The sequence below is a fragment of the Diaporthe citri genome, assembly GCF_014595645.1.
Source record: "Diaporthe citri strain NFHF-8-4 chromosome Unknown scaffold_3, whole genome shotgun sequence".
NCBI classification, from domain to species: Eukaryota; Fungi; Ascomycota; class Sordariomycetes; order Diaporthales; family Diaporthaceae; genus Diaporthe; species Diaporthe citri.
In genome coordinates this window covers 1,624,835-1,642,004 of record NW_025064848.1, presented here as the reverse complement: position 1 = coordinate 1,642,004, position 17,170 = coordinate 1,624,835, and the positions used below count along the sequence as shown (strand labels likewise).

The 17,170-nt window shown below is 54.6% G+C and overlaps 6 protein-coding genes across 6 annotated transcripts; 3 read left to right on the top strand and 3 right to left on the bottom strand.

The window, feature by feature from the left end:
* Positions 1-286: 286 nt before the first annotated feature.
* Positions 287-1,859, top strand: INS49_008066 (uncharacterized protein; the record flags this gene model as incomplete). Its single annotated transcript, XM_043168811.1, has 2 exons — positions 287-741; positions 932-1,859. 2 exons carry the CDS (start codon positions 287-289, stop codon positions 1,857-1,859), a joined length of 1,383 nt encoding a protein of 460 aa, XP_043026491.1.
* A 1,253-nt stretch (positions 1,860-3,112) lies between these two features.
* INS49_008065 (uncharacterized protein) lies at positions 3,113-6,910 on the bottom strand (the record flags this gene model as incomplete). Its single annotated transcript, XM_043168810.1, has 4 exons — positions 3,113-3,540; positions 3,808-6,095; positions 6,181-6,542; positions 6,908-6,910. 4 exons carry the CDS (start codon positions 6,908-6,910, stop codon positions 3,113-3,115), a joined length of 3,081 nt encoding a protein of 1,026 aa, XP_043026490.1.
* Positions 6,911-9,078: 2,168 nt separating this feature from the next.
* On the top strand, positions 9,079-10,271 carry INS49_008064 (uncharacterized protein; the record flags this gene model as incomplete). Its single annotated transcript, XM_043168809.1, has 4 exons — positions 9,079-9,334; positions 9,406-9,898; positions 9,959-10,021; positions 10,097-10,271. The coding sequence occupies 4 exons, from the start codon at positions 9,079-9,081 to the stop codon at positions 10,269-10,271; spliced, it is 987 nt and encodes a 328-aa protein (XP_043026489.1).
* An 840-nt stretch (positions 10,272-11,111) lies between these two features.
* INS49_008063 (uncharacterized protein) lies at positions 11,112-11,982 on the bottom strand (the record flags this gene model as incomplete). The annotated part of the gene is made up of 3 exons (XM_043168808.1): positions 11,112-11,119; positions 11,172-11,799; positions 11,869-11,982. The coding sequence occupies 3 exons, from the start codon at positions 11,980-11,982 to the stop codon at positions 11,112-11,114; spliced, it is 750 nt and encodes a 249-aa protein (XP_043026488.1).
* Positions 11,983-12,538: 556 nt separating this feature from the next.
* Positions 12,539-15,074, top strand: INS49_008062 (uncharacterized protein; the record flags this gene model as incomplete). The annotated part of the gene is made up of 3 exons (XM_043168807.1): positions 12,539-12,762; positions 13,015-13,936; positions 14,040-15,074. The coding sequence occupies 3 exons, from the start codon at positions 12,539-12,541 to the stop codon at positions 15,072-15,074; spliced, it is 2,181 nt and encodes a 726-aa protein (XP_043026487.1).
* Positions 15,075-15,463: 389 nt separating this feature from the next.
* Positions 15,464-16,521, bottom strand: INS49_008061 (uncharacterized protein; the record flags this gene model as incomplete). Its single annotated transcript, XM_043168806.1, has 2 exons — positions 15,464-16,327; positions 16,381-16,521. 2 exons carry the CDS (start codon positions 16,519-16,521, stop codon positions 15,464-15,466), a joined length of 1,005 nt encoding a protein of 334 aa, XP_043026486.1.
* Positions 16,522-17,170: the final 649 nt, after the last annotated feature.

The following is a 17,170-nucleotide window of genomic DNA, read 5'->3' as shown; positions in this document are numbered from 1 at the left end:
TCTCCCCAACATTCTTTTCTGCTTTTATTTCCACAGGTCAGCAAGGCATATTGGTCTCTTATCGATATCATTCTTAGCGCTGCTTGCTTCCACCAAGCTTAAGGTTCTCTTGTTCAGCACAATTCATGTCGGCTTCCCTCACAGGCAACCACAACTCTTGGTCTTTTATCACCACTTTGCTCAGCCACAATTCCTTGCTTCTACGGTATCGCCCGTTGAACGATCATATCTGGTCTTCAAAATTTACCTTGAGGCCGTAATCTGATATTTGCTACGATCAACCGCCATGGGTGGCAACGTCTTCTCTCCCCCGGGGCCCGACGCCCTCAACACCCCTCGCATGAGCCCGTCCGTCTACAACCACGTCAAGGAGCAGTGCACCAGCGCCCTCAAGAAATTGGGTTTCTCGCGAGTTTTAACCCCCATCGAAGCCCCGGAGAAGGACAGTTTCGGTGATGTCGACATCCTCGTGTGCCTCGAAGAGGCCAGCTTCACTCCAAACGCCCCACTTGACAATTCCGAGTGGGATCGGGTCGAAAAGGCTCTGAGAGCTGAGCGCAGCGCTTCTCAGAGCAGGATCGGCCCGGACAAGAAGCGCATCATTGATAGCAAGAGCTTTGCTGTCCCTTGGCCTGCCGGCTTTGGGTCACCTGGAGAGTCCAAGGCAGCTTCAGGTCCACGCTTCATTCAGGTCGATGTTCGCGCATGTTATACTCACCAAGAGATGGAGTGGCGGGTGTTGTAAGTGCCGACTATCCCAACTCAAGCCATCTCTGGCTTCAGCATGACATCTGCCTGCTCCTTCATCTCACTTACATGTGTTTCATCTCATATATGTCAAATATCGGTACAGCATCTGCTCTACCTGCCCCCCGCCTCCTCCCGAATGTGTCAGGAAAACTTAAAAACCAGTATGCTAACATTCACACAGCAAGCACAATCATGGAGACCTGTGGAACATGCTTGGCCAAATCATCCGACCTTTAGGGCTCACTGCCGATGAGGTTAGCCTGTACATCCGCATACCAGAGATCGAGAAGCAGGACAAGAAGAAAGCACGCGTCCTCCTGACCAGTGATCCGACCAAAGTGATCGACTTCCTCGGCCTCAGCCAACGCAATGGCGAGAGGGGGAAGCCGTTCAAGTCAGTAAACGACCTCTTCGAATACGCCGCGAGCTGCAAGTGGTTCATGTTGTGGCCCCAAGACCAAAACGTGGAGGGAGAGAAAGCGAACGATCGATCGCGAATGGAGAAGCGCCCGATTTTCAAACGCTGGACCGAAGAGTTCATCCCCGCCTGCCGCGCAAAAGGCCGCTTCGTGGTCGCCAACCCGCAGGAGCGCACCCCGCGTGACGTCCGCGACGAGGTCCGCAAGGAAGCCTTCAGGACCTTCCCGGACTCCGGTGCCGCGTACAACACCGCCCTCGCCGACTGGACCAAAGAGAAGACGCGCATATTCGTCAAGAACAAGCTCATCAAGGAGGACGCGTGCCTCCCCGCGGACATCACGCCCTTCCTGCCCACCCCACGCGAGCACGACGATGGCACGACAGCCACCCTCCCCGACCTCGAGAGGAACTGGCGCGGCGTGCTGCGCTCGGCGCTCGCCAAGGTGATCATCGACGATGACGACACGTTCGGGAGCATCAGGCCCCCCGGGCTCCGCGACGCGGAGGGCGTGCTGGAGGTCGACCGCATCAAGGAGTGGATCGGCCAGAATTGGAAGGAGGTCGGGCGCGTGGCATGGGAGCTGAACTGTGAGCGTTCCCGGGAGAGCATGGAGCGCAAGCGTAAGGCTGCTGAGGACGCACAGGCGGGCAAGGCCGCTGTCGGCGAGGCGACGGACGGCAAGCAGTGATGTGTTAGCGTTGGCGAAAGGCATGCAATATTTCTACCGCTTTGCATTTTTCTGGGGCTTTGGTTTGCTTCGATGCTGGCGCAAGTGGGCTGATCAACTAGTGGAAGCGTGGAGTCTGGATTCTTTGAGTCGGTGGGCGTTTGTGTTAGGTATTCAGAGTCAAGGGATGGTGCACTCGTTTCGATTGATACCCAAGAACAATAGACCTGCGCTTGGTTTCGAGTGCGTTTTGATTTCTTTTTGTACATTCGTAGCTGGAGTATCTCCCTACAGTGACCAGTCAAGCCAGCCTTAGCTACCAGGCCTTCGTCTCACCACAGTGCCCTCGTCAGCTACAATGGCATCCAGATACAGCCAACTACTCTAATCGACCCATGTCCTTCTCATCGCAACACCTATAACAGCTCAAATGAGTCACGGACCAGTAGTCCACTCTTCTCCCCAACAAAGACTACCCTGACCATCCTTGCCGCTCTGAACAGCAAAAGAATAGAAGAGCTCGAATTTGTTGACTGGCAGTGGACAACTTGTTTCCGTGCGTACATCCACCAATCCTCCTCAATGACTCTCTATACACAGCTTGGCCGCTGCAAACAACGACGCAATAGAAGAGCTCAAATCGTCGGAGGAGCCGAAGTGACGTATTTGGAGAGTGTAGGCTATTTGGCGATGGTGTTGTCTTCTGACGGCGTGAAAGAGATGGATTGGCGAATCAAAATTTGATGACCGCGCTCCAATTGCTGTTGTTACGCAGCTAGCTAGTGATTTCGATTCGGCAGCGATGGTGCAGTTCCACGAGGCGATAGTTGGACTGCTGCAATCTGATGAGGTACGCCGAGGACATGAAGCTCCTTTTCTTAGCCTGGCTGTGCCAATAGCACTTCCTCCCACTTCACGTCTCTTTCCGTCCGGCCTCTAGCCGGGAAATATTATGTACCATGGTTGTTCGTCATGTTCGTTGTGTGTGAAGGGAAAAAAAAACAAGACCAGGGCTAAACCGCCAACTCCATGCATTGCGAAAGCCAGAAAACGCCAGGGCATGAGCCCCTTCACCTTGAGGGTGAAAGTAATTCAGAAGCAACAACAGTCCGCTGAGGCTTCCAGCGGTGTATTGTACAGGTGATGTGGTATCAAAGTGGGTGTGTAGATCGAGTTTGGTTGATTCGGTGCATTGTATTTTCATGAGCGGGAGAGCCTGAGTAGGAACGGAACTCTGAGTCCTGCATGACCTCCCGTCATTCATGGGATCTGGTTCAAAACCAGATCGTTCGCGGCGGTTCCTGGGCCTCCGTGGCTCTGGGAAGCACATCGTCTTTACCCATCATCTCATCAGCAAGGTTGCCGCGTAGCCCGTAGTGTGTCTCGCCACGAGCCTCAGCCTCTTCCTCCGCCAGCGCCTCTCGCTCCAGAGCCTCGAACATGGCCCTGTATGCTGGTCGAGGTTTCCACGCTGGCCGCAATCCCTTCTTGTCGATGCGTCGAAAGTACTGCTCCCTCTTGGCAGGGTCTGAGATAGCACCGGAGTTGACATCGCGGAGGTCTCTTCCTGTCCACCAATCGTCAAGATCCGCGTATAGATCTGACGCTTCCTGCAACCAGTGAGCCGCATGTGGGCGGACCATGCCACCAGTGAGCCATTCATCGAGTTTGACAGGCACAGCGTAGCCGTAGTCGGGCTGCTCTGGGGACCAGTTGCACGGCGAACCCCTGTAGCACACATATTGCCGTCCCCAGCGCTCATAGAAGGCATTCTCCAGGACGTACCAGGACGCCAGCAGGAGCAATAGCGTCCCAAGCCAAGTGAGCCTGAATTTGGGCTGCGTGCGCCAAAATAGGGGTACTGGCAGAGGCACGTAAGCCAACAGGCTATTGCTTCGTTGAGTGGCAGCGCACTGGGGGCAATTCAAACAGTGAGCGTCATGATTATGCCATCCTGTTGCGGTGTAACCTGTAGTCTCGTTCTTGACAGATTCGGTGGATTGCTCGGATTGTGCAACTCGATCTTCAAGACGTCCAATGCCCTTCTTGGCCTGCCGGATACTAGCAAGGACTGGGTTTAAAGCCTTACCCATGTGAATCATCCTCATCAATTCCTTGTCTTGAGGCAGGATATCCATATCTTCGGAGTCGGACACTCCGTTCCCAAGATTGTGCTCAGCGTCGTCGGGGTTTCTGGAAGCAAGCACGAAGTCATCGAAGTCGTCCGTCGTGGATTCGTCAATATTGTTGCTCAAGTGGATTTGCTTCAAGTCGTCCTCCACAGTAGGCGGCTTGATCGAGTTCGTCAATGGTGAGCGCCTGCGCGGAGTTGACCTCGATCGCCGCAATTTCGAGATGGAATTGGAGCGCACATTTGATCTCTGGCCGTCTGACTTCGATGAGCGGGGCGAGGTGCTTGTGTCTCGAGTCTGTAGCCTAGCCTTCTTTTCTGGCTCTTGAGTCGATACGGCTGGGTCTTCTTTGATTTGGACTTGCTCGGTTTTGACGGTCACGGGAGTTTCGACGTAGGCACCAGTTACTTTTGGAGTAGGCATAGATAGAGGGTCGAACTTGGTGGGGGCTCGAGGGGTCTCGTCTGCCTTTCCACCGTCGTCCTCGGATTCAGAATCGACGTCTTGTCGAGGCGATGGAGCACGAATTGATCCTCGTTCTGACATATTGTCCATGAGCGCAAAAAGCTTCATCTCGCCCTCAATTCGTGCAGTTGGGTCTGCTGATGCTCTACTCTGCGTCGACGACACACTCTTAGTGGACGGGGACCGAGAGATGCCCGCAAAGCCAACCGTGGGCTTGGCAAGAGCATTGGATTTGTTCATGCCCAGCGATGATGGGAGCCTCTGATCTGATTCAGTCGTCTTGTCGGTCACATTGACCCCCCCGACGACTGGATCCGTTTCCGGCGAATTTGACGGCTCTCCTACGTCCTCTTCTTGAGCTTTATCCGCCCCACCCTCCTCAGCAGGACTGGGAATGGGACTATTGCTTGATGCCCTAGCCAACCTTCGGAGAAGATCATGGGAATCTTCCTTTGCTCGAGGCACACCCATCACAGGGTGTACCGAGGTTGAGTTGGTGCTCGGGTTAAGGCCGTTCTGCTCATCACTTGGCTGAGTCGGAGACTGTTTTCTGTAAATTGTGACGGGCGTATTGGGGATCTTTTCTCCATTCAACCCAGTGTAGTCATGCTTGAGCGGTTGCGCCTTGTATTCGGGGCTCATACGCGGGCTGGTTTGATCTGATCGCCCAAGGCTGTCCTTGAGCTCAGCCCGTGGGGAAGGTGAGCGGGAGGTCTGTCGCTCTATGGTGTCCTTGAGTCGTGTCGACGGTTGAACTTTTTCGGGAAGATACTCGATCCCCAGTGAACGAAGGGATTCTCCGCCGGACTTTGCCAGATCTGACGTTGATAATGGCTTCCTCCTTTCGGCGCTCGTTGACAGTTCGTCAACCGGCTCTGTACTTGGTTCCTCGATCTTGGGAGCTGGGTATCTGCGCTCGGCGTCCGTCTCCCGTTGCAAAATCTCGTCGAGTTTTGTATTCGTGCGCTGAGGTACGAAGCGATGATTTTCGATGGGATGGTCAAGCTCGGCATCAATCTCCAGCTTCCTGATCTCATCCAACTTCGTGTTGGCACGCCCGAAGCTCAGGGGGGGGCTGTTGGAGACCTGCAAGTCTCCAGCCGTGAAGTCCTCGTCAACTTGCCAGGCGTAGCTCTTGTTCGGGGACTGAATAGGGGCTACCGTGGCCGGTCGTGGAATCGCCGACGCTGGTCCATCGTGTCGCGGTAGACTCTGACTTGCCGACTTCCTCTTTGAGCCTGCTACGCGGTTTCCAAAGCTCGAAAAGCCATCTATCCTTGACTGTCGGCCAGGGGCGAAATCCAAAGCCTGCTCTTCCGATTCGAAGCGTTTAATCCAATCGGGATTAGCATACCCTGTTTCCGCGAAAGTCCATGACTGACGAGATTTCTTGTCGTCCGCATCGGCATCACCAAAGCTGCCATTTCTCGTGGTATGACTGGGTTTGGAGTTGGCACCAGCCCCGTTCATCCCAAATTTGGGCTTGTTGAACAGGCCCTTCTTGTCTTCCTTCATGGATTTGATGATCTTCTCGTCCTCCTCGAACTGCTTGAGCTTGCGGTCGATCTCGCTGTCCGACTCGTCTCCCTTACGTGACGAGGACCCAAAACTGTCCTTCGAGCTGAAGGTCCCATCTCGACGAGCTGCGGTAACAGGGCGCCTGTTGCCGAGACGGCCCAAATCTATCGGTCTCTGGGTAAAAAGCTGTGGTAAAGGCCTGTGGTCGGAGTTCACGGAGCCTGGACGCGTGGGTCGGGGCGCCGGGCTGGGGGGAGCCTTGGGCCAGTCGGGACTTTGCCCAGTCGGTGGCTTCGTTGAGGGTGAACGGTCGACGCGTCTGAGGACTCGCGCGGGAGGATGGTCGGGGTATGCGCGAAGCCTCGGGCGAGATTGATCTGGCATCGGAGAGCGAACTTGCACTCGGCTTGCGTGAATGCGCGCCGCTAGCCATGGTTGCTGGTGTGTTTTCCTTGTCTGGCACGCCGTTGGTCTTGGTAGTCGCGTCGGCAGTGGCGTTGGGCGCAAACGTTGGCAAGAATGTTCTGCCGTTGGCGCGAGCGCCCAAAACGTGTGCCTTTTCTCCCTTGTCTTCACCGTTCATCTCAGACTGGGGCAGTGGTTGGTGTTGCGACTCGAGCAAACGGAAGCGCGGGCAGCCGTATCTTCTGCGATATGGTGGTGGTGGTTGTCGCGTCGCGTCATACTAGGTCGCGATTCGTATTTGCGCCGTGTCGCAGTGTATAGGGCTACAGTCAATTCGAAAACAGGAGTTGAGGAGGTGTTGATGTTGTCACGAGAAGATAAAAACAGCCCTTGGTCAGCTGAGGGTGAATGCAAAGTAAATGTTGTCGCGGTGCCGATTTAGCGCTTCTTGGGATGTCCCCCAGCCCAAACCGCAAGGTCGGATCACAAGGAGCTTGTCACACATGCTGCTTGCTTGGGCAGGGTTCTGGCGGTCTTCACAGGACCCACCATTTGGCGGGGTTGACTAGGACGCACGGGCCAAGGCCAATTGAGGTCAGCAAATGGAGTCAACGCCTTTCAGCCTCAGGCAAAGCAACGTCGCTCCCCATGCTTTTTTAGTATCATGCTTGTCAGGCTATAACACAATGCAACATCCTCATAAGGCTGACTTGACATCACCCCATGTTCTTCCAGTCTTTCTACCAGACACCGCACGATTGATCGGAGTCGAAATGCTGCATTGCAGCATGTGCTGGTATTCGGCTGATGCCGGACAAGACTGAAGCCTGTAAGGCCTCAAGTAAACATGCTGGACAGACAGACGCAGACATCTCATTCGTCGCCAGTTCCCCAAGGTTCTGTCACTTCCTATAAGTGATGAGGCTGAAAATTCACAGTCTGGCTACTCACATATGTTTGTCTCCATTGCTGCTGGTGCTGGCTGGATGGGATACCTCTGGGCCACCTGGATCAAAGACACGGCTTACGCTACCTGCCTCCTTCCATCAAAAGATGTTGACGAGGTTCCGGGCAAGATGTTTAAACCGGTTGAGAACAGTCGTTTAGGGGGCACGCACCCCATTTTTCCGGACACTGCAACCAATCATTCAAAGTTACAACTACAACTTTGAGTGGCGCTCCAAGCCAAACTATACTCATCGCTGAACCGCATTCTACCTATCTGATATCACCTTTTGGCCTCTTGATTATTCATGTGCTCCAGGACTGGATGAAAGGCTGCAGGAATCTTCAACTGGAAGACCACGTCAACCCTCAACTCCTCAACTATGTTATGCCCTTATTCCATCACCCATCTTCGCCCAGTAGTCGCGGCAGATCTACCAACAGAAACACCAAGCCATCATTCTTGAGCCGGCTCTCATGGCCATGCATGGGCGGTCTAAGGGGGCTGAGAGCCATCGAGTCGGTCTGTTGCCGATCAGCCGATATGGCAAGATGGGGACGCTCATTTCGTTCCCAAAGGCCGGGCGAGCCGGCTCGTTTTCGGCCGTGTGCCCGCTGTCAGGGATTTCTACGCGAAAATCAATAGTACCAGGCGCGCCTGAGTTCGTCCCTTCCCCCTGCCACCGCGATCCTCTCGCCTTTTGTTTGGTGTTTCCTCTCAGACCCACCTTTTTGCTGGCCCATTCTCTTTACGGACTTGAGTGCTAGGGGGCCCTGCTTACCGTTGGCGCTTAATTGTTTTTCCCAAACAAGTATCCAGTGTGTTGTCAAGATGAGAGGACTTCTCAATGGCTGGCGCCCCCCTTCGTTTCACATGCTGCAGCCTCTCCCGGGGTGTCACCTGAAGGACGCTTACAGGATTTGATTGAAGGTCTTCAAGTGTGAGCCTCATTCAAACCACACCTCAGAAAGTATTGTACCTCCATTACACACGCAGACAAAGACAGCAGGGTCACCGGCACAAGCGAGGTCCCACGAGTGCCTGCATCTGGAGTCGGGAATATCATAAGAATCGATGGTGCCTCAAAGAATTCCCCGTCCGAGATGAGAAGCAACTCGGGACTCAGACCCTGGCGGTCAATGAGGATCATCGGCGTTGAGGATCGTCCGAAGCGAGCCGTCATGCATGCGGCCTTCCTGGCTAGATGTAGCCGCGCTCCACCCCCAATGTTTCGAAACGGCTCTTAGCAATGCTACACATTGCAGCTTCCATGTTCGCACCTCGGTACAACCCCGGTGCAGGTCAAAAATTCCCGTATTTCTGTGCCTCAAGCTCTGTGCACTCCGGTAGTCTCCGCTTTTCTTGCATCCCCCGTCGCAATGCTCCGCGAGGAGCAGGCGGCTCTTTCTCCTGTACTAGCAGGATCAGGAAGTAAAGTGGGACATGTCGGAACTGCCAAGAGGAATGGAGATTGTGTCCCTATGCAGGACCTGGATCGGGTAACAGAGATGATCTCGAAGCGAATCTCACCCCGGCGGATAGGCTGGCAGGGGGCAAGGTGAGCAGGGCGAGCGCGACGGGCTGACCATGAAGGTCAATATAAGTGAAGCCGTCCTCCCCAACAGCAACAAGTTTATTTTCAAGCTTTTGTCCAGTAGTTCGTTCGTGGTCTTCATCGTTGTCTTTGTCTTTGTCTTTGTCTTTGTCTCTGTCTCTCTGACTTGCAGACGTTCTCTCATTCTACTTTACCTTATACATTCGTTGATAGCACAGGATGCCTTCTCTTCTCCTTCGCGCCGCCCTCGCCGGCAGCACTATTGCCCCAGTCGCCTACGCGTACACGCAGGCCAACGTTGCCTCGCCTTTCCTGTACAAGAACGTCGATCCGATCGTGTTCCCAGGCGAATATGGCGTCTCGCACATGCACTCGTTCTTTGGCTCTGATGCCGTCACTGCCTCAACCACAAGCAGCGCGGAGCTGCAGAAGGGCTGCACCACCGCTGACAACCCGAACGACTTCTCCGTCTACTGTGAGTCCCAATCTTGAGTCTCTTTCACTTGTTTCCGCCTTGGATCTATGCTAATCTCTTTGATCTCAAAGGGGTGCCACCTCTCATGTACACCAACGACAATGGCAAGACATACGATTACGTCCCCGTCATGCGCTTCTCGGCCTACTACAACCTGGGCGAGACTCCCGCCGAGGTCCCCATCCCGCAGGACCTGAAGATGGTCGCGGGTTCCGCCTCCGCAACGACCGCCGCGGACTCCCCCGCGGACGCCAAGGTCGAGTGGATGTGCGAGGGCGACTCGGGCATCTCGGCCGACGAGAACGGCTTCCCGAGCTCCACCTGCAGCACCCACCTGCAGACGCTCCTGTACTTCCCCCAGTGTGTCAACCAGGGCACGCTGGAGACGGCGTACAAGAGCCGCGACTATGGCACGGACAACTGGTGCCCCGAGGGCTCCAAGTCCATGCCCCAGCTGCGCTTCTCCATCCGCTACGACCTGCGCAAGGTCCTGCCCGACGGGTGGAGCGGCACAGCGCCTATCAAGCTGGCCAGCGGCAACGCCTGGTCTAGCCACGGTGATTTGTAAGTTTTCCTCGCTGAGGTTGTTTTCCCTACTTGCTAGATGCTAACACACATATCTAGCATCATGGGCTGGACTGAGGACGCCGCGCAGAACATGGTCGACGCCACTGCTGCCGACTACAAGTAAGTCTTCCCAAGAACAGTCAACGTCTGCAATTGGACCAGGGGAACCATTTCTGACTGATTACCGAACCACAGGTACCACTACTACGCCGTCGACGGCAAGCTCGGCACTGCCGGTACCAAGCCTACCTGCACTCCCACCGATGCTGACCCCAACAACGGCACCGACGACTACGCTGAGTCTGTCTCGCAGATGAGCAAGCGTTCCACATCGGGCTGGACATCCCGATCTCGCATGGCCCGGGCCTAAGTCAGCCAAAGCCGGTACGAGTTGAGATGGGGATTGGGTGTGAATCGCGTTTAGTTGTACATATTATAGGCTTTCTGCATGTGCAGACAGCCTGCACATATTTCGGAGTGAATACATTCGACCTCCCGAAGGCTGCTTCTTCAGCTTAAAAAAGTCCCCTGCTCCATTACTGCGCCCGTATGCATTGCAGTGGTGTGTACTTGCCTGCGGGCATGATTGCCAGACTTGGCGACTCGGACTTTGTGTTCATACTCAAATATGCAAGTCAAGAGATGAGCTCAGTGAGTTCTGAAATCTTCCTCGGCCCCTCCCTACACATGTATTATCTATACAGAGCTCTGAAAAGGCACGGGACTATAAGGAATTGAGATCATGTTTAATTATTGGCAACTCTCCAGCTTGGCCTAGCTAAGCGCATTGATACATAGTGCAAATTTGCTGGCTCAGTATATTGCTGTACCTGAGTACTTCATCAGCTACATCACTCCCTCCCCACACCTGACAACCAACTCTACTTATCAATTTATTCCTATGTATTATACTTAAATTTACAATGGTGTTAGTAACCTGTCAAGTCTTCTGGTCCTTGTTGTAACCGGCTTTGCGACACAGAATGGCTGCTTTCATCCACCTTCTTTGCTGGTCTGAGATTGCGGTCTGAGATTGAAAAACTGCTCGTGATCTTATGCCACGTTGACATGGTGTTGATCGTCACACTAGGGAAGTAAGAGGCATTGAGCAACAATTCATCTTCTCCTAGCATAGCTATGGCTTCACAATATCTTTCCGAAGATACTGGCCTACTACTATCTTGTGTCACAGCTGTATGGATTTCGCGGCTTAGAGGCCTTCCGTGTGTTAGTTAGGGTATTGATTCCAACTGCAAAGAGACGTGCGTACCTAGTGCCTGTGCAAGAGCCTTTCCGACAGCAGCAGCCGAGGCCGGGTTCTGACCAGTGATCAACTGGCCGTCGACGACAACCTTCTCGGACCAGGGCTTGTCAGCCTTGACGTAGATGCCACCGCTCTTCTTGACCGCGTCTTCAAGTAGCTGGGGCATGGAAGAGGTGAGGCCAATGATGTCCTCCTCCTCGTTGCTGAAGCCAGTGACCTGGCGATCTTGAAGCAGAGGCTTGCCATCAATCTTGACATTGACAAAGACAACAGGGCCGTGACACACGGCAGCCACGGTCTTCCCAGCGCTGTAGAACTCAGCAATGAGCTGCTGCGAGTCCTTGTCATCGACCAGATCAAACATGGGGCCGTGCCCTCCGGGGTAGAAGATGGCATCAAATTCGGAAGCCCGGCCCCTGAAGTTCTGCAGGGGCTGAGTCTCGGCCCAGAGCTTCTTCTCTGTCTCGTAGAACTGGACCGAGTCGGCGTCTTTGAAGTTCTCGACGGACTTTTGGTCGATTGGAGCCTCGCCGCCCTTGGGAGAGACGACCGTGATCTCTGCCATGGGAGGGCTCAGCTTCTTGCCACCGGCGTCCTTCCCGGTGAGCGCGTAGAAGGGGTGGGCGAACTCGGGCTTCAGGGCTGATCAGTGTCCAGAACTATAAGTGCCATGAGTGGAGAGAGGGATATGCGATTTACTCACAAGGTACCACCCAGTGGGCTGAGCCTGCTTCCTCTCGGCCTCGCTCAGCTCGCCGGTGGGCTTCTTGCTCATTACATCCTTGCTGGTGAGGACGACGAGGACTTTAGGTGCCATGATGAATGTATTGGTAGAAAAGGCGCGGGTAGGACAGACGTGAAATAGTGTGCTATTGGTTCGATGTGTCGAGCTGTGTCGAGCTGAGACGACGGAGGAATGTCAACATGAGCCTCGGCGGTGGTGAAAGGGGCGTATCCAGAAGAGAAGAGAGACGCAAGTGCAGCTGTCTTATATATTATTCTGAGGCACCCACGACATAGCGTGAAGTCTGGCATGAAGTGCCCGTGAAGTGTCCCCCATATTTCTCCTTGGATGACCTATCACTTCATTATTAATCCTCCCGCCTGAAGAGACTTTGCATCTCCGTCACAAGGACGCCGTGTGTGTCCGAATCAAACCATCTTGCTTACTCGACCAAGGAAGGAACATTTCCCTGGCAAGTGGACTCCGTACTAGGTAGTCTAAGCGATCTGCAACATGGCTCAATCCGTTCTTATTGTCCCCCATGTCGGGACCTGGAGTCCTTGGCCCACCCAATAGCAGCACACAGACACAGACGGGATACCCGTTTCTGAGCTTACGGCAACACGGGTATTCCGCACACCCTTCGGCCATGTCCCCCTTCCTTCTCACAACACAGTCCGGCATCGATCCGGGAAGACACCCGTTCCTCATCGGAAAGCCTCCGTTTCGCAGCTGGTGTCAGCCCATAGCAGGATGGACGGAGACGCCCAGGTCCCCACGCCCATGCCGCCAGGCCGACGGCCGCAACGACCTCCAAAGACCCGGCCGCGCGTTGGAGCCGCTTGTGCTCGATGCCAGAAGCGGAAGATCCGGGTAAGCAAGCTGTTTTCTCTATTTTCTCAGACATCTCTCCTCCCAGAACCTTGAGAATTGAGCCCCGCGGACACGTTTGTCATCGAACACGACCGGACTGGACTGACCACGTCCACGGGTCGAAGTGCGATGCTCTGGTACCAGCCTGCAGCCCATGCCAGAAAGCGAGCGTGGAATGTATCAGCGCAGGCACATCTCGTGAGATCCCACGCGGGTAAGACCGTCCACCGAAGCTTATGAATCTTGCCACAGTATTCTGATCCGCATTGCCATGAGCAGCTATGTCAACGGCCTGGAAACCCGGGTAAAGTGGCTCGAGTCTCTACTGCGGGAAAAGGTGCCCGGTATCGCCCTAGACAGCCCCGACGATGGGACCACGGGTCTCCCGTCGCCGGACCAAGGTAGCTCGGAGACCCAGGGCTCACTCCGCAAGATCTCGGAGCAGATAGGGCTTGTCTCCATCGCCCCAGGGACAGATATGCGTTATGTTGGCCCGTCAAGCGGCCTGTTCTTCACCAGATATGTCCTGGCAGGGCTCGCGAAGCAGGTTCGGATCGAGAAACCGATCGCCGATGCGTCAGATCAGCGCGCAGAGGTGCCTGCTGACCTGCTCGTGGTCCAACCGAAGGACTTGCCTTTAGACCAACGGCAAGCACGTTGGCTGTCACAGGCATATTTTGATATTGTTCACCCACAATACCCTTTCCTGCATGGACCAACCCACCTGGAAACCATTCAGAAGATTTACGATGGCGAGGAGGTTGGCCCCATACAAGAGTTCCAAACCTTCTTGGTCCTTGCCATAGGGGCTACAATCCACTCTCGTCGAGCCAAGTTGGCGCTCGGGGCTGAAGGATACTACGCCTCCGCTATGAGCCGGATGGACTCGGTTTCCCAATCTACGTCACTTGGAACAGCTCAATGCATAATGCTCCTGGAAATGTACACTCTCAACAACCCATCCTCTGGCCTGAACCTGTGGCCTCTGCACTACCAATCTCTGGCCATCACGATCGAGCTTGGGCTCCACCGAACCTTTCCCGTCAAGGTTCATTCCACCTATGAAGAACAGCTGCGCACCAGGGTCTTCTGGTGTGTCTATACCATTGACCGTTTGTTGAGCACTTTGATGGGAAGGCCCATGGGTGTAATGGACGAGCAATGCGATCTACGGGTAGGTGACACTCATGCCATCACGGTGACTTGCTTCAGTTGCTCTTACTCAAATTATTATTACTATTGTCATCAATATTGCGTGTCTGATCTTCCCTGTCTAGTTTCCGCTGGACATAAACGACTGTGATTTGTCACCGGCCCAAAATGATTGCACGGTTCGCCGGCCGACTAGCCCACCCACCGAGATGAGCAGTGCGATCCATCTGTTCAAGGTCGCGAGGTTCAATTCCGAAGTCAAATGCGTCTTGTATTGTGTCGACCGTAACTTCCCTCCATACACTCGTCTGGCTGTTACCGACGCTGTCGGGTGGAAGGCTGATATCCTCAACCGACTAGAGGAATGGAGACGCGAGATTCCCAAGCACTCCGAAGGCAGCCCGCTCCACCATATGAACCTTCTCTGTGACATCAAATACCACGAGCTCGTCATGTTGGTCCTGCGGCCGAACCCTCGGCTTCAACAGCCCGACCGCCAGTCACTCAGCCAATGCTTTTCCAGCGCGATGGACTGTTGCAAGCTCTATCACCAGCTTTATGTGAGCAAGTCACTGCACTATGGCTGGATGAGCGTCCACTCGCTCTTCCTATGTGTCATGGTCATGTTCTACTGCGTGTGGACACCACAGGGGGTCGCAGACGACGCAAACGTCGACTGCCTCATGCGTGCCCTGAAGGCCTCGTCTGACGTTCTGAGCGCGATGGGTGAGTACTGGCCCGAGGCGACGAGGAGCCGTGATATCCTCGACCGCGTCTCGACTGCGACTATCCGCCGCTTCTTCACAAAATCCAAGCAAAGACATGGCGACGCTGCGGCTACCGATCCTCGACCGTCTTCAGATCCTGTTCACAATGGCAACCCGGGGACATCCTCCGACTGGACTGGAATCAGTCAGGCCTCAGGGCCCCTAGCTCCAACGGCCCTTGATCACAGTGAGGGTATTAGTGACCCATTTCTGAACAACTACGGCGTCCATGATGATGCATTCATGCCTGCTGATGTACTTCATTTCTTTTTGGGCAATGGTATGGACATCGATACCGGAGATGGAGCTTCTGGTGACCAGAATCATGACGAAATTGACGAATTAATGTACGGACAGTTTGGTGACAGTACAGGCAGTGGGCAAGCGGCATAGGCAGCATATGGAGGGGGCAATAGACGTGTTGCAATAAAACTTGATTTCGCCCTGATTTGCCCATATTAGCCTGGGTATTTCATGACATCCGTGTTGCAAGCCACTATATGGAAAGCCGGTGTACATTCTTTGAAGGGTTGGTCGATGAGAAACAAATTCCAGCGCCGGCATCACAACTTCAGCGATCGAAGATAATGTGCTATTTGGGAAAGACAACTTTAGCAGACAATGGGGATTCAGAGTTCTGGGAACAGATTTTATGAATAAGATACAAAAACTGCTAGTTTTCTCTGATCCCTCAATTTCGCATTTAGTCTTCGTGACATCGTACTCCATGCCGTCTTTCGACGTCGATCTAGATGCACGTTACTCCCCAGCCCTCGCTCTATCTATGACTGCGCCTTCAGGACGGCCCGGAAATGCAGTCCTCCTGACTCAAGCCTCTCGACGGCCTTCTTGATTCCATCCTCCGTCATTTCGAACGACTCTATCTGCGGCCTGACTCCGTGATCAGCTGCAAACTCGAGCATCTTTCGATGAACGGCTCTCGAGGCGACCATCGAACCCTGGACGGCGATACCGTTGACTATCAGGGGCATGTATGGTATCTCAAAGTTGCCAGATGAGACAGAGAGCGGGTAAATCTTAGACTTGTACGCCATGAGCGGCAGCAGGGCGCTCCAGTCCGGCTGCGAGGATGCGGTGACAATGAGCCTGTCGATGGGCCACCGCGGCTTTTCCGACGTCTCCCCGCGTCGCTCGCGCAGGCTGACGAACTCGCCCGCGCCGAGCTTCAGCGCCTCGGCCTTCTTCGCGTCAGAGCCCGAGAGGGCGACGACGCGGCACCCGAGCTTGGCGGCGAACTGGATGGCCAGGTGGCCCAGCCCGCCGATGCCGAGGACGCCGACCGTCTCGTTGGGCCTGACGTCGTGCAGCGTCGCGAACACGGTGGCGCCGGCGCACTGCAGCGGCGCGGCGATCTCGTCCGGGAGCGCGTCCGGCAGCGGGTGCAGGAAGGCCTCTCGCAGCAGGGCGTGCGAGGCGAAGCTGCCGTTGTCGGTGTTGGCGCTGCCGTAGAGGGCGCGGTCGTGGCAGTAGTTGTCGTCGCCCTGGAGGCAGTGCTGGCAGTAGCCACAGCTCCCCGTCACATAGCCCCAGCCCACGCGGTCGCCCTTCTTGAGGTGCTGCACGGCAGGGCCGACTTCGAGGACGACGCCGACGCCCTCGTGGCCTAGGACCAGGTCGGCGGTTCTCTGGGAGGTAGTCAGCATGCAGCAGGATATGAGAGAATGGAAGCCTTTCTTACATAGTGTAGATCAGTGAAGCAGACGCCGGATGCCGTGATCTTCACCAAGACGCGATCACCCTCCAGCTGGTCTGGATGCACAATGGTACTCTTCTTAGGGAATCCATCTGCTGACCCCTTGAAGACGGTGAAAGTAGGCATGATTAGGGTGGGAGAATCCGCGATAGGGGACTTCGTCGAGCAGAACCAAATAAAGAACAGGAGAGCTTCTAGGTAACGATTTGTTGGGCGACTTGTTCGAATGGACAGTATCAGTCTGGCAGCTTTCGACGTCGCATACCAAACCATCTTATACCTATCCATCTATGCTGACGAATTCCCATCTTCATACCCTCTCTCTACCAATTGCGCTGCTGCTTTACTTGGAGTCGTGGAACTGGAATAGGCTGTTTACAAATCGGACCGTCTTTCTCTGAGTTTCTCCTGGTGCTGTGAGATTATTCCATCTCTTGACAAATGCCACCGGGGCTTTCCGTGTGGGCTTGAATCCTTCCCAACGGCTATTCCGCCTCCCTTGAAGGCGCACAACGGGATATCCGTCTCGTGCGGCAACACGATCCAGTTTGCCATTGAAGATTTCCTCTCTCGGACATCCTACCGGAATAGATCAAATAAGCAACTTGCCCAAAAGAATGATGCGATAGAAATCCCGATGGAATCCCGAACCCTGGTCGTGTTTGACTAATGAAGATGGATCTGTAGCTTTTCTCGGTGTAGATAGCTGGCCCACACCACAGTTGACCCATCCAAGGTCTTCAGACTTAACCTTCAGTTCTTTTTCGTCTTGGAC